Source organism: Balaenoptera musculus, chromosome 17 (assembly GCF_009873245.2).
Source record: "Balaenoptera musculus isolate JJ_BM4_2016_0621 chromosome 17, mBalMus1.pri.v3, whole genome shotgun sequence".
Taxonomy (NCBI): Eukaryota; Metazoa; Chordata; class Mammalia; order Artiodactyla; family Balaenopteridae; genus Balaenoptera; species Balaenoptera musculus.
In genome coordinates, this window is record NC_045801.1 from 3,248,670 (window position 1) to 3,272,260 (window position 23,591).

At 41.6% G+C, this 23,591-nt stretch overlaps 1 protein-coding gene across 7 annotated transcripts in view; it reads left to right on the forward strand.

Moving 5' to 3' along the window:
- TRAPPC9 (trafficking protein particle complex 9) overlaps nt 1-23,591 on the forward strand; it is a 549,215-nt gene that overhangs the window by 74,198 nt on the left and 451,426 nt on the right. For all 7 annotated transcript variants that reach the window (XM_036830233.1, XM_036830236.1, XM_036830234.1 and 4 more), the window contains 3 exons: nt 9,815-9,936; nt 14,055-14,180; nt 22,291-22,507. In XM_036830233.1, the coding sequence (XP_036686128.1) occupies nt 9,815-9,936; nt 14,055-14,180; nt 22,291-22,507 (465 nt within the window). The remainder of the gene's footprint in view (nt 1-9,814; nt 9,937-14,054; nt 14,181-22,290; nt 22,508-23,591) is intronic.

Here is a 23,591-nt window from a genome sequence, read left to right on the forward strand (position 1 = left end):
TAGTTTTTTTTTTTTTGTCGTTTAAAATGGAAATAGAATTTTTATTTGTATTTGTAAGTATTTGTGTACATTTCCTAATGTTAAAATATCATAAAAGTTTGCCATAATATATATATATATTTCTTTTTTTAAAATTTTTATTGGAGTATAGTTGATTTACAATGTTGTGTTAGTTTTGGGTGTACAGCAAAGTGAATCAGTTACACATATACATATATCCACTCTTTTTTTAAGATTCTTTTCCCATATAGGCCATTACGGAGTATTGAGTATAGTTCCCTGTGCTACACAGTAGGTTCTTTTTAGTTATCTATTTTATATATATAGTAGTGTGTATATGCCAATCCCAAGCTCCCAATTTATCCCTCCCCCCCAGCCCCTGGTAACTATAAGTTTGTTTTCTACATGTGTGACTCTACTTCTGTTTTGTAAATAAGTTCATTTGTACCCTTTTTTTAGATTCCACATATAAGCAATATCATATGATATTTGTCTTTCTGTGTCTGACTTTACTCAGTATCACAGTCTCTGGGTCCATCCACGTGGCTGCAAATGGCATTATTACGTTCTTTTTTTATGGCTGAGTAATATTCCATTGTCTATATGTACCATCTCTTCTTTATCCGTTCTCTGTTGAGGGACATTTAGGTTGCTTCCATGTCTGGGCTATTGTAAATAGTGCAGCAATGAACATAGGGGTGCGTGAATCTTTTCTAATTATAGTTTTCTCCTCCTCCTTGTAGTTTTGATTTGATTTCCCTTATAGCTATTGATATTGAGCATCTTTTTCTTTTTTAAAATATTAATTAATTAATTAATTTATTTCTGGCTGCGTTGGGTCTTTGTTGCTGCCCTCAGGCTTTTTCTAGCTGCAGCGAGAGGGGGCTACTCTTTGTTGCTGTACGCGGGCTTCTCACTGTGGTGGATTCTCTTGTTGCAGAGCACGGGCTCTAGGTGCGTGGGCTTCAGTAGTTGTGGCACGCAGGCTCAGTAGTTGTGGCTCAGGGACTCTAGAGTGCAGGCTCAGTAGCTGTGGTGCACAGGCTTAGTTGCTCCGCGGTGTGTGGAATCTTCCCGGACCAGGGATTTAACCCGTGTCCCCTGCATTGCCAGGCAGATTCTTAACCACTGCACCACCAGGGAAGCCCTCGAGCATCTTTTTCATTGTGCTTATTGGCCATTTGTACATTTTCCTTGAAACATGTCTTTTCACATCCTTTATCCATTTTTAAAAAAATATCTTTATTGGAGTATAATTGCTTTACAATGGTTTGTTAGTTTCTGCTATATAACAAAGGGAATCAGCTAAGTGCATACGTATATCCCCAAATCTTCACCCTCTTGCGTCTCCCTCCCACCCTCCCTATCCAACCCCTCTAGTTGGACACAAAGCACCGAGCTGATCTCCCTGTGCTATACAGCTGCTTCCCACTTACATTTGGTAGTATATATATGTCAGTGCCACTCTCGCACTTCGTCCCAGCTTACCCTTCCCCCTCCCCGTGTCCTCAAGTCCATTCTCTATGTCTGCATCTTTATTCCTGTCCTGCCCCTAGGTTCTTCAGAACCTTTTTTTTTTAATTTTTAAATTCCATATATATGTGTTAGCATATGGGATTTGTTTTTCTCTTTCTGACATACTTCACTCTGTATGACAGACTCTAGGTCAATCTGCCTCACTACAGATAACTCAATTTCGTTTCTTTTTATGGCTGAGTAATATTCCATTGTATATATGTGCCACATCTTCTTTATCCATTCATCTGTCGATGGACACTTAGGTTGCTTCCATGTCCTGGCTATCGTAAATAGAGCCGCAATGAACATTGTGGTACATGACTCTTTTTGAATTATGGTTTTCTCGGGGTATATGCCCAGTAGTGGGAATACTGGGTCGTATGGTAGTTCTATTTTTAGTTTTTTAAGGACCCTCCATACTGTTCTCCATAGTGGCTGTATCAATTTACATTCCCACCAACAGTGCAAGAGGGTTGCCTTTTCTCCACACCCTCTCCAGCATTTACTGTTTGTAGATTTTTGGATGATGGCCATTCTGACTGGTGTGAGGTGATACCTCATTGTAGTTTTGATTCGCATTTCTCTAATGATTAGTGATGTTGAGCATCTTTTCATGTGTTTGCTGGCAATCTGTATATCTTCTTTGGAGAAATGTCTGTTTAGGTCTTCTGCCCATTTTTGGATGGGGTTGTTTGTTTTTTTGATATTGAGCTGCATGAGCTGCTTGTATATTTTGGAGATTAATCCTTTGTCAGTTGCTTCTTTTACAAGTGTTTTCTCCCATTCTGAGGGTTGTCTTTTCGTCTTGTTTATGGTTTCCTTTGCTGTGCAAAAGCTTTTAAGTTTCATTAGGTCCCATTTGTTTGTTTTTATTTCCATTTCTCTAGGAGGTGGGTCAAAAAGGACCTTTCTGTGATTTATGTCATAGAGTGTTCTGCCTATGTTTTCCTCTAAGAGTTTCATAGTGTCTGGCCTTCCATTTAGGTCTTTAATCCATTTTCAGTTTATTTTTGTGTATGGTGTTAGGGACTGTTCTAATTTCATTCTTTTACATATAGCTGTCCAGTTTTCCCAGCACCACTTATTGAAGAGGCTGTCTTTTCTCCATTGTATATCCTTGCCTCCTTTGTCATAGACTAGTTGACCATAAGTGCGTGGGTTTATCTCTGGGCTTTCTATCCTGTTCCATTGATCTATATTTCTGTTTTTGTGCCAGTACCATACTGTCTTGATTACTGTAGCTTTGTAGTATAGTCTGAGGTCTGGGAGCCTGATTCCTCCAGCTCCGTTTTTCTTTCTCAAGATTGCTTTGGCTATTCGCGGTCTTTTGTGTTTCCATACAAATTGTGCAATTTTATGTTCTAGTTCTGTGAAAAATGCCATTGGTAGTTTGATACGGATTGCACTGAATCTGTAGATTGCTTGGGGTAGTATAGTCATTTTCACAATGTTGATTCTTCCAATCCAAGAACATAGCATATCTCTCCGTCTGTTTGTATCATCTTTAATTTCTTTCATCAGTGTCTTATAGTTTTCTGCATGCAGGTCTTTTGCCTCCTTAGGTAGGTTTATTCCTAGGTATTTTATTCTTTTTGTTGCAGTGGTAAATAGGAGTGTTTCCTTAATTTCTCTTTCAGATTTTTCATCATTAGTGTATAGGAATGCAAGCAATTTCTGTGCATTAAGTTTGTATCCTGCTACTCTACCAAACTGATTGATTAGCTCTAGTAGTTTTCTGGTAGCATCTTTAGGATTCTCTATGTATAGTATCATGTCATCTGCAAACAGTGACAGTTTTACTTCTTCTTTTCCGATTTGGATTCCTTTTATTTCTTTTTCTTCTCTGATTGCTGTGGCTAAAACTTCCAAAACTATGTTGAATAACAGTGGTGAGAGTGGGCAACCTTGTCTTGTTCCTGATCTTAGAGGAAATGGTTTCAGTTTTCCACCATTGAGAACGATGTTGGCTGTGGGTTTGTCATATATGGGCTCTATTATGTTGAGGTAGGTTCCCTCTATGCCTACTTCCTGGAGAGTTTTGATCATAAATGGGTGTTGAAGTTTGTCAAAAGCTTTTTCTGCATCTATTGAGATGATATGGTTTTTATCCTTCAATATGTTAATATGGTGTATCACATTGATTGATTTGCGTGTATTGAAGAATCCTTGCATTCCTGGGATAAACCCCACTTGATCATGGTGTATGATCCTTTTAATGTGCTGTTGGATTCTGTTTGCTAGTATTTTGCTGAGGAGTTTTGCATCTATGTTCATCAGAGATATTGGCCTGTAGTTTTCTTCTTTTGTGACATCTTTGTCTGGTTTTGGTATCAGGGTGATGGTGGCTTCGTAGAATGAGTTTGGGCGTGTTCCTCCCTCTGCTATATTTTGTAAGAGTTTGAGAAGGATGGGTGTTAGCTCTTCTCTAAATGTTTGATAGAATTTGCCTGTGAAGCCCTCTGGTCCTGGGCTTTTTTGTTGGAAGATTTTTAATCATAGTTTCAATTTCAGTGCTTGTGATTGGTCTGTTTATATTTTCTGTTTCTTCTTGGTTCAGTCGCAGAAGGTTGTGCTTTTCTAAGAATGTGTCCATTTCTTCCAGGTTGTCCATTTTATTGGCATATAGTTGCTTGTAATCTCTCATGATCCTTTGTATTTCTGCAGTGTCAGTTGTTACTGCTCCTTTTTCATTTCTAATTCTGTTGATTTGAGTCTTCTCCCTTTTTTTCTTGATGAGTCTGGCTAATGGTTTATCAATTTTGTTTATCTACTCAAAGAACCAGCTTTTAGTTTTATTGATCTGTGCTATTGTTTCCTTCATTTCTTTTTCATTTCTTTCTGATCTGATCTTTATGATTTCTTTCCTTCTGCTAACCGTGGGTTTTTTTTTTTTTGTTCTTCTTTCTGTAATTGCTTTAGGTGTAAGGTTAGGTTGTTTATTTGAGGTGTTTCTTGTTTCTTGAGGTAGGATTATATGGCTATAAACTTCCCTCTTAGAACTGCTTTTGCTGCATCCCATAGGTTTTGGGTCGTTGTGTTTTCATTGTCATTTGTTTCTAGGTATTTTTTGATTTCCTCTTTGATTTCTTCAGTGATCTCTTGGTTATTTTGTAGTGTATTGTTTAGCCTCCATGTGTTTGTATTTTTTACAGATTTTTTCCTGTAATTGATATCTAGTGTCATAGCGTTGTGGTTGGAAAAGATACTTGATACGATTTCAATTTTCTTAAGTTTACCAAGGCTTGATTTGTGACCCAAGATATGATCCATACTGGAGAATGTTCCATGAGCACTTGAGAAGAAAGTGTATTTTGTTGTTTTTGGATGGAATGTCCTATAAATATCAATTAAGTCCATCTTGTTTAATGTGTCATTTAAAGCTTGTGTTTCCTTATTTATTTTCATTTTGGATGATCTGTCCATTGGTGAAAGTGGGGTGCTAAAAGTCCCCTACTATGATTGTGTTACTGTCAATTTCCCCTTTTATGGCTGTTAGCATTTGCCTTATGTATTGAGGTGCTGCTATGTTGGGTGCATAAATATTTACAATTGTTATATCTTCTTCTTGGATTGATCCCTTGATCATTATTTAGTGTCCTTCTTTGTCTCTTGTAATAGTCTTTATTTTAAAGTCTATTTTGTCTGATATGAGAATTGCTACTCCAGCTTTCTTTTGATTTCAATTTGCATGGAATATCTTTTTCCATCCCCTCACTTTCAGTCTGTATGTGTCCCTAGGTCTGACGTGGGTCTCTTGTAGACAGCATATGTACAGGTCTTGTTTTTGTATCCATTCAGCCAGTCTGTGTCTTTTGGTTGGAGCATTTAATCCATTTATATTTAAGGTAGTTATCTATATGTATGTTCCTAGTACCATTTTCTTAATTGTTTTGGGTTTGTTATTGTAGGTCTTTTCCTTCTTTTGTGTTTCCTGCCTAGAGAAGTTCCTTTAGCATTTATTGTAAAGCTGGTTTGGTGGTGCTGAATTCTCTTAACTTTTGCTTGTCTGTGAACGGTTTAATTTCTCTGTCGAATCTGAATGAGATCCCTTCCGGATCACTGAAAGGTCTTTTCAGATCCTTTATCCATTTTTAATTCAGTTATTTGTCTTTTTATTATCGAGTTGTAAGATTTCTTTTTATATTGTAGATACATGTTCCTTATCAGATATATGGTTTACAAAAATTTTCTCCTATTCTGTGTGTTGTTTTTTCACTTTGTTGATGGTGTCCTTTGAAGCATAGAAGTTTAAAGTTTTGATGAAGTCCACTGTATCTAACTTTTCTTTGTTGCTTGTGCTTTTGGTGTCATATCTAAGATCTGAGGTATTTTAAAAGCAATTTAATTCTTACAGCAGTTCTAGGAGATAGGTACTGTTGTTATCCCCAGTCTATAGATGAGGAAACTGAGATGCAGAAAAGTTCATTGACTTGTCATGGGTACAGCTAGTTAGTGGTGATGTGGGAATTCACACCCACACATTTGTCTCCAGCATCTGTTCTCTTAACCACCATACTCTTATCCTTTCTATAGGAATGGTTAATTAAAAAGCCTTTACTTCTTTGATTTCTTATTAATTTTTTCTCATTAGGGACCTCATCTCTTCCTTTATAATACTTTGCAGAACTCAGTGTAGTTTTATTTTAGGTCTAATGTAGGCGGAAGCATTGCTATCAGTTAATACCGCATTACTTACCCTCCAGTGATGATTGTTGCTAATTGACCTAATAAAATCATACTTAACTCTTTTCTGGTCATTACACTAAAAGAAGAGTCATGGCTACAGAATGCTCTAAGAAAGTATATGATTTATCTTATTTTGCTAACCAATGAAAGAAAAACCCCAGTGTTGACATAGGTTGTAAATTTTCCAGAATAGGGTCATTGTCTTCCTTATATTTCATTTTGTTTGGTCACAGTGTCTAGATAGTGCCTTATTGTCTGGCAGATTAGTTAGAGCATGGTGCTCATGAATCATTGTAATGACAGAATTTTGACAACAGTATCTGTTGTTTCACAAGAAAAAAGATAATATAGAAATACTGCTGAGATTTATTTTAAAAGCCTGGAATTTTGAGAAGAGTTCCACAAACCATACAAAGGTATTTTCATTAATTTCAGCTCTATCTTAGACACGTTATGGTTACGTAGCAGAGCAAATTTATGAACTAGATTTGACAGGAGAAGTGTAATATTGATTATTTGTTTTAATTAAAATATTATGCCTTGGATAAAGTAATTTAGTACCCATGAATGAACAAAAATAAGTTTGCATTTATATATGACACGGGGGCAGCCTTCCTACATATATATGTTTTGATCTGTTTTTCGGAGTATTTTTATAGCTTTTCAACAATGTTCTAACTTTATAATTCTATTTATTTTTTGTTATTATTTTTTAATATTAATTTTTTAAAAAATATTTATTTATTTATTTATTTTTGGCCGTGTTGGCTCTTCATTGCTGCTTGCGGGCTTTCTCTAGTTGCGGTGAACGGGGGCTACCCTTGTTATTCTCCTCTTTTTATGGTTTTGCCTTTCTTTCTCCTGCATCATTTGTCTCTGTTTTATTCCTTCTTATTTCTTTTTTTTTTTAAATTTATTTATTTATTTTATTTATTTTTGGCTGCATTGGGTCCTTGTTGCTGCGCGCGGGCTTTCTCTAAGTTGCGGCGATCTGAGGCTTCTCATTGCAGTGGCTCCTCTTGCTGCGGAGCATGGGCTCTTAGGCGCGCGGGCTTCAGTGGTTGTGGCTCACGGGCTTAGATGCTCCGCGGCATGTGGGATCTTCCTAGACCAGGGCTTGAACCTGTGCCCCCTGCATTGGCAGACGGATTCCTAACAACTGTGCCACCAGGGAAGTCCCGTTCCCTCTTATTTTTGCTTCATTTTACTTTTGTTGACTTTCCAGCTTGTGCCTCCTATACAATCTTGCACATAATAGGAACTCAGTAACTTTCTCTTGAATGAATTATTAAACTGTTGTTGGACTGATACTGGGGAGCCCTTGTGATGATTTTTTTTTTTTTTTCAGCTTTTCCCCACTTCTTAACTATGCTCTTTCTTTTCCTTTCCTCTAGCCTGGGTTTCAGCCTGCCTGTGGCATTGATTTTTCCTGTCTATAGACTCCTTGTTTCACTGGTTCACAATAATGTTACATGTGGGCTGTCAAAACTTTATAGGTATCAAGAAAGATCAAATCCATTGCATACTAGTATTTTTAGAGTGTGTTATTCTTTTATTGAGTGAAATTAAATCAGTCTGACCCACTAAGCTCTCCCGTGAGCTATGCTCTTTTTACCTTCTTACAGGTTATATTCTTCTGAGTTTCTGCATGTGCTTTTTCCCCCCTGCCTCTGTACTGGAGTTAAGTAAATCATTAAGGGAACGCCCATTATCAGTGGTGTCTTTTTTTTTTTTAACGATGGAGGGAACATTTGCTCCTTCTCCCTGGTTGGGGCTTCTTGGATGAGGTGAGGTACCATAGGAAGAATGAAGAGCCCATCTCATTCTGACTCCCACTCTTTCCCTTCCATTCTCCAAGGGAAAAGAGTAAAATTCAACAATATGAAGACACATTATTAGAGCTAATGAGATAAATCAAGATAACCTATCATCTATGAAATATTATTTCATGCCAGAAACAAAGGTATTGTAAACATGAAAAACACACAAAGCAGGATAGTACTGTGGTTAAAAATATAGGCCCGGGTTCGAATCCTGCTCTGGAGCAACCGGCTCTGTAATTTGGAGAGCCAGTAGGAATGCTCAGCCTCTTTAGGACCCGTTTCCTCCCCTGCAGAAACGGGGCTCACTAGGAGTCCCCCCCGCATAGCGCTGCCGTGGATTGTAAATGAGGACACGCATGGATGTCCCCACATAGGTTCTGATTCCTCGTTAGCGCAGAATAACGTAGCTTTTGCTGTGATGGCCTTATGACCACCCGGTGTAGATTCTCAGTGCTCCAAAGGGTTGCCTTGTGGCTTGGAGATGGACTTCTCAATTCTGTAAGGACCCAAGCATTGTGTCATTGGGCCTTGCTGATTTGAATCTATTCTTTAGAAAGTAAATATTTTAGATGTTTTTCAGGCATGCATGCCCTTTTCTTTTATTATTTGTAGTTCTACCCTCTTATCTCTTGCTGTGATTTTTCACAAAATCTGTAGAAACACAAAATCCTAAGCCACCTGCCTCTTCCCAGTTCTCTGTTATGGTTCTTTCTTCCCTGACTAGAAGAGGATTTTGCATAGGAAGTGTTCTTTGTTCCTCTCTGCTTAGAGTCTCTCTGTCCGTCTGCCCAGCTTTCACCTGTCCATCTGTCCATGTATCTATCCACTCATTCTTCTGTCTTGTTCCAAAAAGCATTTGAGGCAGCATACAAAATAACAAAATACCAAGTGAGCAGGTGAGAAAATAGGACCAAGTTTAGACAGCAAGGCAAGGAGATGACCTTGTGTGAAGGTTGTGGGCCGTGTGAGACACACCCTTTGCCCCGTGAGTTCTAAGATAACGGCAAATGTGTGCCTGAGTCTCCCAGTAGACATGAGGGAAACAGAATTTGTCGGAGATGCTCAGTGTCCCTGAAATAAACAAGTGGCTTAGGAGAAGCCCAGCTTTTCCTGCTGTGGGGCTTACGAGAATATTTTTTGAGTGTTCTCTGAAATCAAAGAGTATTTCATCTTTTTTTGGTCAGAGTTCTATGTGTAGTTGGTTACATTCTATAAACGGAAATGTCTCCAGAACTCTTGCCCCTGTGAGTTTGATGGCTAGGGAATTAGGTGGTTCTGCTTATTGACAGGGGTTGGCCAGAAATAGAAAATGACAGCCTCAGAAAGGATGCCAGTATTTGTAAGTTATGTTTTTTTAGTGCTGTATAGTTCAGAAAATACTTTCACATAGTTTATCTCCATTTGAGGGTGCAGTGTGGTTTCTTGCTAGCATTAAGAGAAGAGCTTAGTGCTGGGAGATAATGCGTACTGACTGCATTGCTGTCAAGACAACTAAGCTAGTTATTATAGACATGTTACTTTTATATAATGCATTTCATGTTCTTTAATAAAAAGTTTCAACAGGGAGGAAAACTTATTCTGAGTTAATTAACATTTAATACAATGCTTTGATGGTAAGACTATTATAGGGAGTGTATAAGCTGTGAAGACTTTAAAAATGGTTTCATTATTTAAATTTCAGTTGGGAATATTCAAGCTTTATCTTACTTGTGCCCTTCTTTTAAAGTAACAAAGAAACAAGACGGAAAAAGCAAAAGATTATTTCTTTTCTTCCTCTCGGTTTGCAGGTGCCCTCACCACCAATGGCATCAATCCAGATACCAGCACTGAGATTGGACGGACTAAGAACTGCCTTAGCCCTGAAGACATAATTGACAAATACAAGGAGGCCATTTCCTATTACAGCAAGGTGATTTTACTCTGTAGATCCTTTATGTAACTGTGTTGTTTTAACCAGAAGTTCCTGTTTTACATTGTGTAATGCTGCTGCAGTATCTCCTAATTATTTGTTTCTGTAAGTATTCATGTATTATTCCCCAATGCATAATACTATATGCCTAAAAATGGTTTTTGTTGATTAAAAATAATGTATATTTAATTTAATAAGTCTGAAAATAGGAGAAAAAGAGGCTATCATAGCCCTGCTACTCAGGGATAATGTTTAAAAAATTTTTTTTAGTATTTTTTATTTAAAAATTTTTAAAATTTTTTGGCCGTGCTGCACGGCATGCGGGATCTTAATTCCCCGACCAGGGATTGAACCTGCGTCCCCCCACTTCAGTGGAAGCGTGGAGTCTCAACTACTGGACTGCCAGGGAAGTCCTTAGAGATAACATTTTTTAAAAAAAGTTAATTAATTAATTAATTTATTTTTGGCTGTGTTGGGTTTTCCTTGCTGCGCGTGGGCTTTCTCTAGTTGCGGCGAGCGGGGGCTACTCTTCGTTGCAGTGCGCGGGCTTCTCATTGTGGTGGCTTCTCTTGTTGCAGAGCACGGGCTCCAGGCACGTGGGCTTCAGTAGTTATGGCATAGGGCTCAGTAGTTGTGGCTCGCAGGCTCTAGAGCGCAGGCTCAGTAGTTGTGGTGCACGAGTTTAGTTGCTCTGCGGCATGTGGGATCTTCCCGGACCAGGGCTTGAACCCGTGTCCCCTGCGTTGGCGGGCGGATTCTTAACCACTGCACCACCAGGGAAGCCTGGAGATAACATTTTAATATCTATTTTCTGTTCTTTTTGTCAATGTATTATATCATCTAGATCATAAAATGGTGAGCATTCTGTACTTATTTACTGTGTGGAGACCTACATTTTTCATTTGGCAGATTATGTGTTTTTCTGCGTTATTGAATCTTCACTTTTTCACTCTTAGAAAAAATGTTTGAACATTCTTTTTTTTTTTTAAATATTTTATTTATTTATTTATGTATTTATGGCTGTGTTGGGTCTTCGTTTCTGTGTGAGGGCTCTCTCCAGTTGCGGCAAGTGGGGGCCATTCTTCATCGCAGTGCGCGGGCCTCTCACTATCGCGGCCTCTCTTGTTGCGGAGCACAGGCTCCAGACGCGCAGGCTCAGTAATTGTGGCTCATGGGCCCAGTTGCTCCGTGGCATGTGGGATCTTCCCAGACCAGGGCTCGAACCCGTGTCGCCTGCATTGGCAGACAGACTCTCAACCACTGCGCCACCAGGGAAGCCCTGAACGTTCTTGTACATATATTCTTTTGTTCTTGTATGAGTATTCCTTTAGTTAAGATTTCTGGAAATTTAGTCACTGGATATGACATTTACATTTATCATAGGTTACTTTCAAGTTACTCTCCAAATTCCTTCTCCAACAGGGAATGAAAAGATGTAGAATTACTCATTTAACCAATTCTCTATTACTGAATATTATTTTCCTTCAATTTTTTTTTCCACCATTTTAAACAGTGCTGTGATAAATGCCCTTATGGATAAATCTTTTTGGACTGATTTTTTTTTTAAAAGGAAACAATTCCCAGAAGTGGACTTGAGTCAAAAAGTGTGTGTATATTTTTTAGAGTTTACGTATACATTGCTGTATCATCCTCCAAAAAGCTTTATAATAGTTTGTTCTTACACAAACAGACACTATCCTTTTAAAATATTTGCCAATACGGTGAGCGAAAGTAATTTTTCATTGTTTTAGTTTGCACTTGATGACCAGTGAGGTATTGAACATTGTTCATGTATTAGCCAGTTGCATTTTTAAAATGAATTATCCGTTTTTGTCCTTTGCATACATTTAAATTAGGGAGCATTTCTTATAGCTTTGTGATAGCTCTTTGTAAATCATGGATATTAGCTTCTTTTCTGCCATTGACATATATTGCAAATCTTTTTCTTGATGTTGCTTGCCTTTTGTTTTGTTTATGAGGTTTTTCATTTTGGTTGTGGTCAAAAATGTTTTTAATATAGTAAATCTTTTCCTTATGGGTTTTCTCTTTGGTTTTATTCTTAGAAATACCTTCTTAGAGAGCTTTTCTGCTGATCTGCTGACACTTTGTAAATAAGACCTAAGAAATTACTGGCTATAAAATCCTTATTGTTATAGGTTGTCCTCGAGTTCCCTGTGTATGGGATGCTAAGGCTATATAAGGCTAGATCTGAACAAAGATAGGAGGATTGTCTGTGGTGCTGGACCTCCCTAATGGAATGGGATTTCCACCTTAGTTTTGGAGTCAGACAGATCTGAGTTCAAATCCTGCCTTCACCAATTACTAGCTTTGTGACCTTGGGCAAGAAACTTTACTTTTTGGGACCCTATTTCCTTTATCTGTAAATAAGTTCCGTATTTATTTTAGGGGTTTGTTTTAGAATTAAATGAGATAATTCCCTCATTTATTTCTAAAATATTGATTGCATAGTTTTATGCTGGTGCCTTGGTAGATGATTACTAGGGACTCAGCAGTGAAAAAGGGGGCCCCTGCATCAGAGAGCTTATGTTCCAGGAGAATGCTTGTAAAAGACTAGGTATGTAGTAGACTTTTAGTAAATGTCCATTCTTTTCCTAATTCCCATTGATTCTGTATATCTTTCTACTAATATATGAACAGTTTTTTATGATTGCAATTTAAATTTCATTGTAATATTTAAAGTATTTAACTGTAACCAAAATATGTGAAAAAAAAACCGAGTTGACTTCTATTTTCACTTCAGTAGAAGTTGTTTTAAGAGTTTTGAAGGAAAGGAAATAACTATATTTCAATGGAATCAAGTCCCTGTTAGATTCTTTTTGTTGTGTCATTAAATGGTATATAAAATTGATAGATTTTGACTTCAGTATTGGTAGTTAGGTAAGTATAGTTTCTTTTTGTGCTGTCTTTGATAAATTACATGTAATATATCACAAATTCTGTGCATGTTACATATTGGAAATGAGGAAACAGTGGAGACCTGCTCTTTCTGGCACAGTAATTTCTTTTTCCACCGTACAGATAATTTGAGTAAGAAACATGGGCAATTGGATATTTTTGCTTCTTAATAATTGATAAGTGGGCAGACTGCATTTTCATGAGCGGTTATGCCAGGCAGGCTTTGGGGTCTCAGCAAATACTTGCTGGGGGGCGGCTGACTCCGCAGCACACTTAACGCCTCAGTGAGTGTTGGTGGGGGTCTCTCGGCCTTGGGCGCTCTTCAGGCACCAGAATACATGGATTTACCTCTAGAAGCCTCTTCCCCAGCTTTTCAGATACATCAGATGAAAACCACTCCAGCTTGGGATAATTAGGAAAAAAAATAAAAAGGACAGAAGAACAGGGAGCATGGAGGGCTTCAAGTTGGGGCCTTGGGAAAGAGGAAGGCACAGAACAGGGGGGCCTGGGCTCCAGAACCAGCTTCTGGGCCTGTCCCCGCGTCTGAGCCACACAGCTTTCAAGTGGGCAAGGGCAGCTCTCCTGGCTGGATGTCACCTTGTGCAGAACCTTGAGAGGTGAAGGTGAGATTGGAGAAGTTCTCGCCGGGATTACTGAGTGGCCACGTGAAGTCCACGGTACCTTTTCTGTTCGCGTATCTTCATTTGTCCTTCCTCTCAGGATCTGAGAAGCAGGAACAGGTAACTCAGAGAGATAACCAGAAAGACATCAAACGTGCTAAGAGAGGACAGATATACAAGGAACTAGAACTTTTGTAACATGAATTGACAACTACCGCATCAAAGCTGCAGGTGTGAGAGAGTCTAAGAATGTTTTTGAGCACGAGATTAAGTGGAAGTGAATAGCAAGCAAAGTTTCCATTGATAACATTTTGAAATTTTGTAAAATATCCAGCTACTGTTGGTTGTATTACTTGAATGAATGCAAATATATCTATATGGGCATTTTTAGGTTCACTCAGTCCCACCAACCCCTTTTGCCCCCTTAAGGGATAGACTTTCTCAAACACAAACTCCCCCCCTTGGGTGGGCGGCGCTGCAGCTCCTCGTGTGGGGATGTGCTGCTCAGTGTCACCGAGTCCCTGTGGTACAGACTGCACGATCTGACAGAAACACCTCTCCTCTTCTCTTTTGACCCTACAGTATAAGAACGCTGGGGTGATTGAGTTAGAAGCATGTGTCAAGGCCGTCCGTGTCCTCGCCATTCAGAAGCGGAGCATGGAAGCTTCGGAATTTCTCCAGAATGCAGTCTACATCAACCTTCGACAGGTGGGTGTGTGTCCTCCTATGAGTGGAAGAATTAATGCGGTTTTCCTGGAGCTTATTCACCAAAAGACCATCTGATTTTGTTGTGCTAGCATTCAGTATGGCACGGTTAAAACTCTGGAGTCAGAACTTGAAACTTTGATTAAGGGAGTTGTTTCACCTCTTTGTATTACGGTCTTTTACCCTCAAAATTCAGAATTCTGTTCTTTCAAAATTTTTTTTGATTGGAGAAACAACTTTGCTCTCACCAGCTTTGCGACCTTGGACGACAAGCTTTATGCCTTGTCACCTTACTTTTGTCACTTGTGAAGCGATTCCATTTGTGACCCTATCTGGGTTGTTCATGTTATAAAACATGAAGTGTGTGAAAGTACTTTGTACAGCTCCTTTTACATCTAAGGCATTCCACAAATATTACTTGAATCTGGATGTGTTATTAATAAGACAAAGTCATCAGAACATTTAGTTGCAGGTTGCTACTGCAAAATCCCCAAATCAATAATCTAGCTAAATGTCTACAATCTTTCTAATCTACCTTGGATTTTTATGGCCAGGGCAACCAAGACTCAAAAGTGAAGCAGCTTGGTTAAGGACTCAGGACTAGGGTTAGAATACAGGTACTGTGATCGAGCAGATCTTTACTGAGCATGGCATTGTGCTGGGAGGGGGCGCAGAGGTGGAGAAGGCAGATTCTTCTCTCATTGAGCTGACAGTTTCGTGGCAAAGATAGACATTCACCAGGTGAAGAACTTGGAGTTTATTCTAAGAACAGTGGGTTTTGAAAGAAAGGTCTTAAAAGCATGGGAATGATGGGATCCCCTTTGTCTGGAGTAGGGTAAGCATGGTGAGGGAGGCCAGGTGGGAGGCTCTTGAGGCGTCCAGGTGGGCAGTGTAGGTGGCTTCACCTGAGTGGTGGTGGGACGGTCAATGGAAAAAAGCCAACAGATCGAAGACATGTTTAGGGGGTGAAAAGGAAGGGATTAATGACGTATGTGAGGGCAGACAGAATAACGCCCAGGTTTCTGGCTTGATTAATTAGGTAAATGATGGTCATGCTGTGCTCGGAGAAGGGAAAGCTGCAGAGGGAGTTTGGGGGGAATGCTGATGGATTCAGTTGTGGATATAATGAAAAGACTGTTAAATATGTGGGTCTGGGAGGCTCAGGTGAGAGAGAGGGTAGTGGGTGGAGGGGAGGGGAGAGAGACTTTACAATCATTTTGTATTTTGAACATATAAGAGAGAATGAGTAATAAGACACACATGCCTCTATCATCTAGGTTTAACATATTAACATTTTGCCATATTGACTGCAGAGGTTCTTGATTTTTAAAATAGAAATAAAGCAATGGAGTTAATGAACATCTTAGAGTTGATGTGTATGCGGCTCATATATATTTTGATACCTCATATGTTTATAACCACAATCTATAAAAAGTTAAATATTTTAGCGTAAGAGTTTAGCACAGCGACTCGGAATACGCACTGCTGGGGCCTGAGTCTGGCTTAGCCCCTTGGGTAAATCAGCCTCTCTGTGCCTTGGTTCCCTCTTCTGTGAAGGTTGTTACTGCACCGCCCGGACCCTCCCCACAGCTAACTTCCTAGATGGGACACTGGGAGGGAGGCAGCTGAAGGGAGTGAGAAGTGGCAGCTGCCAGCCTAACCCGGAAGGGGAGACAAAAACAGAATCAAGTGAATAAACCGAGTACAAACAAATAAACCAAAAAGAGAAAAAAATCCCACAATGTTTGGAGCCACTTAGTGTACGGGAAACAACGCTCCGTGGGCTCAAAGCTGCTGAGCATGGCGGTATCACGGGTGGGAATGCGTCGTCAGGAAAGGGTTGAGAAAAGGTGTTTCGGTTTCCCTTGACGTTTCTGGTAAAGATGGGCAGGAAAAGTGAAAACCCACCACCTGACGGGGAAGCTTCAGTTTTATGGGAAACGGACCGAAGGGTGGAAACCAGCCGTCAGCAGTGCTGGCAAACGAACGGACATCTGGGTTGGACCCATCACTCACCACGATTTCCGGGTGACCTGCTGGGTGTGAGCTCTGAGCTGAGCAGTACGTGTGCAGGGATGACCAGGGTGTAATCCCTGGCTCTTAGGCTGCTGGTCCAAAGAGCAGCCCTGGGCACATGCAGACCTACTGGGACAGCTCGGGATGCGGCCCGGGGACCTACTGTGCTGAGGGTGAGAGGAGGGCTCCCCTGAGGGGTTTCCCTGCAGAGAGCGGAAGCAACCCACCTGCAGGGGCTGAAGAGCCTCTGAGCGGGGACCAGGTGCGAAGGCGTGACCTGGCTCCAGCACGGAGGGCTTGGGGAGCCGGAAGTCGTTTGGTGGCCTGAGCGGTTTTGTTGCTGAGGGACAGTGGACGGAAAAGGTGCTTAAAAGGCAGACCTGTTATAGGTCATGAGTGAAAGTAAAGAAACGTGGACCTGTCAGGCAGGCACGAGAGAACCCTGTGGGTGTGGGGATCCCAGCGGGGGCGTCATGCTGGAGTGAGGAGCAGAGTCCCGGGCTCGTGCGCAGACCCCGCTTTGCCACTTATTAGCTGCGTGACCTTGAGCATAATCCTCCATATCTCTCGATATTTTCATCTGTAAAATGATGGAATAACAAACTCATGGTGATCAGGAGTAGTTTAGTTCAGCTGCTCTGTGTCTGGTCCTGTCTAGTGCTGTCCTGCAGTGACCCAGCAGCCGCTCTTACACTCAGGCCAGAGGGCGTGGAGGGACATCGGGGGGGCGGGGGGGATGCTTTTAAATTTAAGAGCATTTAAAAGCATGCTGAAGGACTTCAGGCAGTTTGGTGGAGGGCTGGGTGTGGGAGGGACTTGGAAGACTTAGTGTCCTAAGAATTGCTCGCCCTTACGGACCAGAGTTGGCTTTGCAAATTAATGTTGAACATTTAGGCTTTTGGCGAAGCTGTTTTCACAGGTGGGTATGTACACAACATATTTTATAAGATCAAATGCTTTTATTTAATGTGTGGGAATTTGCAGCTGTTGGGAACAGCCCCTTCTCTGTTGGCCCGGTCTTCATAGAACACTAGGGGTCAGCAGAGCCGCGCGGAGGGTAAGTGGCCCGCCTTGCTGCAGCGGGTGTGGGCCTTTAGAGTTCTCCCCAACTCGATGCTCTGCTGGAGTTGACTCATCTCCGTGTCTGGTTGCCAGCTGAGCAGACAGCAAAATAATGAGTTCTGGTGGGATTTTTCTTTCTTTTAGTCTTTTTTTTTTTTTTTTTTTAATTAATTAATTTATTTATTTATGGCTGTGTTGGGTCTTCGTTTCTGTGCGAGGGCTCCCTCCAGTTGTGGCAAGCGGGGGCCACTCTTCATCGCGGTGCGCGGGCCTCCCACTATCACGGCCTCTCCTGTTGCGGAGCACAGGCTCCAGACGCGCAGGCTCAGCAATTGTGGCTCACGGGCCCAGCTGCTCCGCGGCACGTGGGATCTTCCCAGACCAGGGCTCGAACCCGTGTCCCCTGCATTGGCAGGCAGACTCTCAACCACTGCGCCACCAGGGAAGCCCTCTTTCTTTAATTTTAGTTTTTAATTTTTAAATTAAAAAAAATTTTAAATTTTATTATTTTTTAATAGATCTTTATTGGAGTGTAATTGCTTCACGATACTGTGTTAGTTTCTGTTGTACCACAAAGTGAATCAGCCATATGCATACACGTGTCCCCATGTCCCCTCCCTCTTGAGCCTCCCTCCCCTCCTCCCTATCCCACCCCTCTAGGTCTTCGCAAAGCACCAAGCTGATCTCCCTGTGCTATGCGGCTGCTTCCCTCTTCAGTAAGTGGTGCTGGGAAAACTGGACAGCTACATGTAAAAGAATGAAATTAGAACACTCCCTAACACCATACACAAAAATAAACTCAAAATGGATTAAACACCTAAATGTAAGACCAGACACTATAAAACTCTTAGAGGAAAACATAGGAAAAACACTCTTTGACATAAACCACAGCAAAATCTTTTTTGACCCACCTCCTAGAGTAATGAAAATAAAAACAAAAATAAACAAATGAGACCTAATTAAACTTAAAAGCTTTTTTGCACAGCAAAGGAAAGCATAAACAAGACAAAAAGACAACCCTCAGAATGGGAGAATATATTTGCAAATGAAACAACGGACAAAGGATTAATCTCCAAAATATACAAACAGCTTATGGAGCTTAATATCGAAAAACAATCCAATCAAAAACTGGGCAGAAGACCTAAATAGACATTTCACCAAAGAAGACATACAGATAGCCAAGAGGCACATGAAAAGATGCTCAACGTCACTAATCATTAGAGAAGTGCAAATCGAAACTACAATGAGATATCACCTCACACTGGTTAGAATGGGCATCATCAGAAAATCTACAAACAACAAATGCTGGAGAGGGTGTGGAGAGAAGGGAACCCTCTTGCACTGTTGGTGGGAATGTAAATTGATACAGCCACTATGGAGAACAGCATGGAGATTCCTTAAATAACTAAGAATTCCTTAAAAAACTAAGTTCCTTAAAAAACTAACAGTATGGAGGTTCCTTAAAAAACTACAAATAGAACTACCATATGACCCAGCAATCCCACTACTGGGCATATACCCTGAGAAAACCATGATTCAAAAAGACACTGGTGGGATTTTATAATGACAGTAACAAAGAGGGATCTATAGTTTTTCTGAACCAGGACAAGGTTTTGGTTCTTGATCAAGTGTGTTCCATTGTAGAATTGATGAGTTGTGTCTATTCTGGGACTGATTTTGGCTAATCTGGAAACTTTGAAAGGAACCAAGATGGAATTATTGCAGGTGCCTTCTGCCTTAAGAAGCCCTGTGCAAATGTAAAAAATGAAAAAGAATACGTTTGGATCTAGTGGTATTGGGAAGGGTTTCTGCACGCTGCAGGAGCATTCAAGGCAGAACTTCTCTTTGTGAGCAGGAACATGGATCCACCTGTCTTGTCTTTAGTTGTTTACGAGAGTAGTTTATGGTAATTAGCACTGACAAACGGCTGCACGCATTGCATTTAACAGCTGGCTGTCTGCAGATTTGTCTATCGAACACGTAGATTTCACAGGCACATGGTCAGGTAGAAGTGAGAGAGAAGGAACGCGAACCTTGGCAGCCCAGATTCAAGTTTCAATCACCATTTCTTCTCCGTGTGACCTTGGACTGGAATGTAGCCTCCCTTAGCCTGTTAGTGAATCTGTAAAATGGGAATGATAATATTCACTTCTTCCTGGATTTGTTGTAAGTTGTACCAATAAATAGTATTATAACACATGTAGAGCACTTCACACACTGCTTGGCACTAAGAAAGCGTTCACTGTCTGCCCCACTGGTGATGTGTCAGAGCAATAAAGGCAGCTCGTGTTTGTTGGACCACTAGCAGACACTTGACTAGGTTGTGAATTTGGTTATTTCCTTTAACCTTTGTAACTCTGGGTGCTAAGTGCGTTTATTCCTGTTGATAGAAGAGGAGCCTCAGGGTAAAGAAGATTTTGTAATTTGTCCCAAGTCAGACCATAACTTCGGGTGCAGGGGCCTAGTTAAAGCATGCTTGTTTGGGTTTTCCCTTCTGTACGTTCTGTACTGGAGGCCGGGTGCTAGGCCCTGGGCCCACTGTCTTGTAGCCCGAGAATATTCAGCATGCAGCCAAGCAGACAGGGTCCTGTGCTGCTTGAGCAAAACATCCGGAGGGAGACACAGGTGCTAAATAGATAAATGTAAAAACAAATGACTACAAAATGTGATCAGCTCTGTAGAGGAAAAGAACATGCCTTGCCCTGCAAAGCTGGGGAATTTTCTAGTCGGTGCTGCTCTGGTGGTATTAATCTCAGTAAAACAAGTTCTGTTACCAAAGACAAAACAGCAAAGCATCTGTTCTCAGGTAAACTAAAACCCGCTGATAATACTTACTACTAATTAAGCAGCCAGCTTGTTGCTGGCACTTACCTAGGGGTAAAAAGATTGCGGCCATAATCATCACGGCAACTGTGCTCACTGGTTTTATTGAACCCAGTTTTAGAGGTGAGGAAATCGAGGCTGGGGCGTTTGCTGCGTGCCCGTGATCACCTTGTGAATGCTACCACTGGTCTTCAGATCTAGTTTACCATGGCTCCAAAGTCTGAGCTCTGTGAACTGCGTCGTGTAGCTTCCCCCCAAACAACCCAGATGACTGAAATTAATTTTCTTCAGTAGTAGGAAATGTAAGTGACCATAAGAGAAAGAGGTCATAAGGAATTGTTTGGAAATCTAGAGAAAAGCCCAGCACTTTACCAGCTGTGGGAGCATGCTCTAGGACCAATGTATATTCAACCCAGCACTTGGCACCTCCTGCAGATATGATGTTCAGGAATGACTGAGCCATTTGATAACATTTTGGCTCTTGACACTGTTGGTTAGAACCTGCGGCCTCTTTGTCCCTGGTTAATCTTCTCTTCAAAGCCATTTACATGTCCTGCGGGCTAGCTACTCCACTCAGATGTAAGAATAGCCTCTTTAAACTTCTTGATGCGGTTCCTTAATGAAGCTTGTTGCTAAGGAAACCTAGCAAAAGCCCGGTAGATATGCACATAATAATGTTATCCTCAGAACTTTGTCAATTTAAACTCAGAATCAGAGGGATGGGAGATTCAGGAAAGGCTTTCTGAGATAGAAGGGGGAAAGTGTAAGGATGCAGCCCAGGTTAGACAGAAACATCTCGGTCCTAGCCGGCAGGGTGCCTGGCTTTCAGGATGGTGTGTGGGGAATGCAGAGCTCTCACAAAGAAAGAAACGGTTGGATGGGAAGGGAGGAAAGTCAAGTTCTTTATTGGAGAAGGAAAAAGAGAGAGGGAACTGAAAACTTACTGGTTGAACAGGAGTCTGGAATATGGCTTGATGTCCCTGCATTTAGGAGAGAGGAGTTTTGTGGGGACCACCGTAGGAAGGAATCTCTCTTGGTGGGAAGCCAATGCAGCAGAGAAATGGGCAGATCCATGGGGCCCCAGCTGGGTGAGCTGCCCACCAAGCCAAGGTGTGGGGCTGCCTCCCTCCTTAATCTGGAGCTTCAGGCCTGGGTTTGCAGCCCAGCACAGTGATGAGAGAGGGAGAGGGCTGGCGGGAAAGGCAAGGCAGAAGCCGGGGCACGGGCTGCGGGCATGTGCTTGTCGCATTTAACGTGGGGGGTCTGAGAATGATGCTCGATGGTGAGAAGGATGGTTTGGATTTTCTGCATGGGACGCGCCAGCAGCTGACGCAGATGTTTATCCCACAGGCATTACGGCTCCTGTAGCTCATCATCTTTTACTTTTTGCTTCAGCTGCCAGGGATCTTAGAGCTGAATCTATAGGTGGCCTCTGTTAATTACCCCTACCTCATGGCGTTCATTTTTGTGACTTCACCTGCCCCTTGTTTCATTTAAGTATTAAATCCCCATTTTTGACCCTTATTTTTGTTTTTTTGTTTTTATTGTTGTTGTGTTTAAAAAATTGATTTAGATCCTCGTTTAGAATGAGGCCGAAAGGAAATAAATGTGTACACAGACTATATCACAGACACAGCTTTTAAAAATTGTAAGGTGTTTACCTAGTAGTTACATTGCTGGCATGTAGTTGTGATTAAACAGAAGTTGTTATTACTACATCATGGGGTGGTTGGGAAAATACGGTTAGGTTGTAGATGAAAGAAAAATTTTTGTAAGACATGAAGTCTTAATTTAAGTCCAAGTTAGGTGTGGTTATTATTAACAGTTCTTTGTCTAGTTACCTGGTTCTATATATTTTGTGTTTTGAGAAGTTAATGTATTTGATGAAAGTTCCTGCCCAAATTCCAGTGTCTTTCCCTTTCTCTTTCCCTTCTCTGCATCTTATGTGCTAGGTAGCAAATACCTTTGTTCCGGAGAATATGGGCCTTCTTAGCAAAAGGACAGGGTGAGCTTGGAGAGATGGGGCTCAGAGAAGGCCTTGGAGCTTCCGTGTCGGTGCTTCTCTGGATCCTGCCCTATCAGTGCACTAACTCAGCTTCCCTTTTCCTTCACGTTTCATTGGGCCTCTGTTTTATGAAAAAGCCTTTTTATGTTTCCTTTTTCACTTGTAAGATTCGTTCACATGCTTTTCACTCTCCTCTGTGTGCTTCAGCTCTCCGAGGAGGAGAAGATCCAGCGGTACAGCGTCCTCTCTGAGCTCTACGAGTTGATCGGCTTCCACCGCAAGTCCGCCTTCTTCAAGCGCGTGGCCGCCATGCAGTGCGTGGCCCCGAGCATCTCAGAGCCTGGCTGGAGGGCCTGCTACAAACTCCTCCTCGAGACGCTTCCTGGCTACAGTCTGTCGCTGGATCCGCAGGACTTCAACAAAGGTACTAGAGCTGAAAGTTGCTTCAGTCCAGTTAATGGTGCGTCCAATTAATGGGCCCTGCTCTGCCTGTCGGACACGATGACTGGTGCTGGCGTGCAAAGGTGACTAAGCTCTACTGCCCTTGGGTACTTTTGATAGATTACAACAGAACGTAGCAGTGCTCCGCATGGGGGCTGGCATTCTTAAATCTGTGTGCCGGTTGGAAATCTCCCCTGAGCTCACTGACGTGTGTCATCCTTGAAACGTCTTAAATACCTAATGAATCCTACTTACCTCATGTGATTTAGCCAATTAGCAAAAATCAACCAATCTAGAATAAATCCTGGGGTATATGTGTACAAATACAGGTATGCATTTGGTGATAAATCCTTATCCTGCAATGTTAATGCAGGGTAGTACATGTTAAACATAAGCTCTGAGTCTAGTAACAAGTGTACACAAGTGTGGTGCCCAGTGTCAGGCAAAGGGTGATTAGCAGGAGAAAAAAATCGTTGATGACCGTTTTAGGCAGGACATGCAGAGCACTTTCCCCCAGCTCACGTCCAGAGCCAGCAGGCCTGGCCTTCTAGATGGGGAGAGAACTGAGGGGCCGTCTCCATTGTCGTCCCACCAGGGCAAAGACAGTCCTCTGGCACGTGTTTTATGTGGTCACGTGTGCCGACCTGAGGAGCCCACGGTCCGAATGATAAGTCCGTTCTGCTCTTGGGTAGTTCTAATTACTAGGGCTCTCCCTGAAAGAATTAAGAATCCCCTTCCTGCTTGCTTCACCTCCCAGGGACGGTGTGTCCACTTTCCCTTTGTGTCCACCTCCTCAATAATGATTTGTCGCTCTCTTGCCTGGTGCCATGGGATATGTGAGGTGAGCGAGTGAAGCAGCGGGAAGAGGACAGCTCCTGCCCTCCAACGTACAAACAAGCAGTTCTCACATGTGTCGACCTTCCAGGTATTTGCAGAGAGCTCTCGGGTCCTTCCAGAGCCTTCCTCTCCTCCTTCTCCATTGCCCAGGTGGTTCTTGATGAATTACTCTGTCTGGACTTACCCCCATTCTGACCTTCTCCCCAAAGCATCACTTACATTTGATAGAA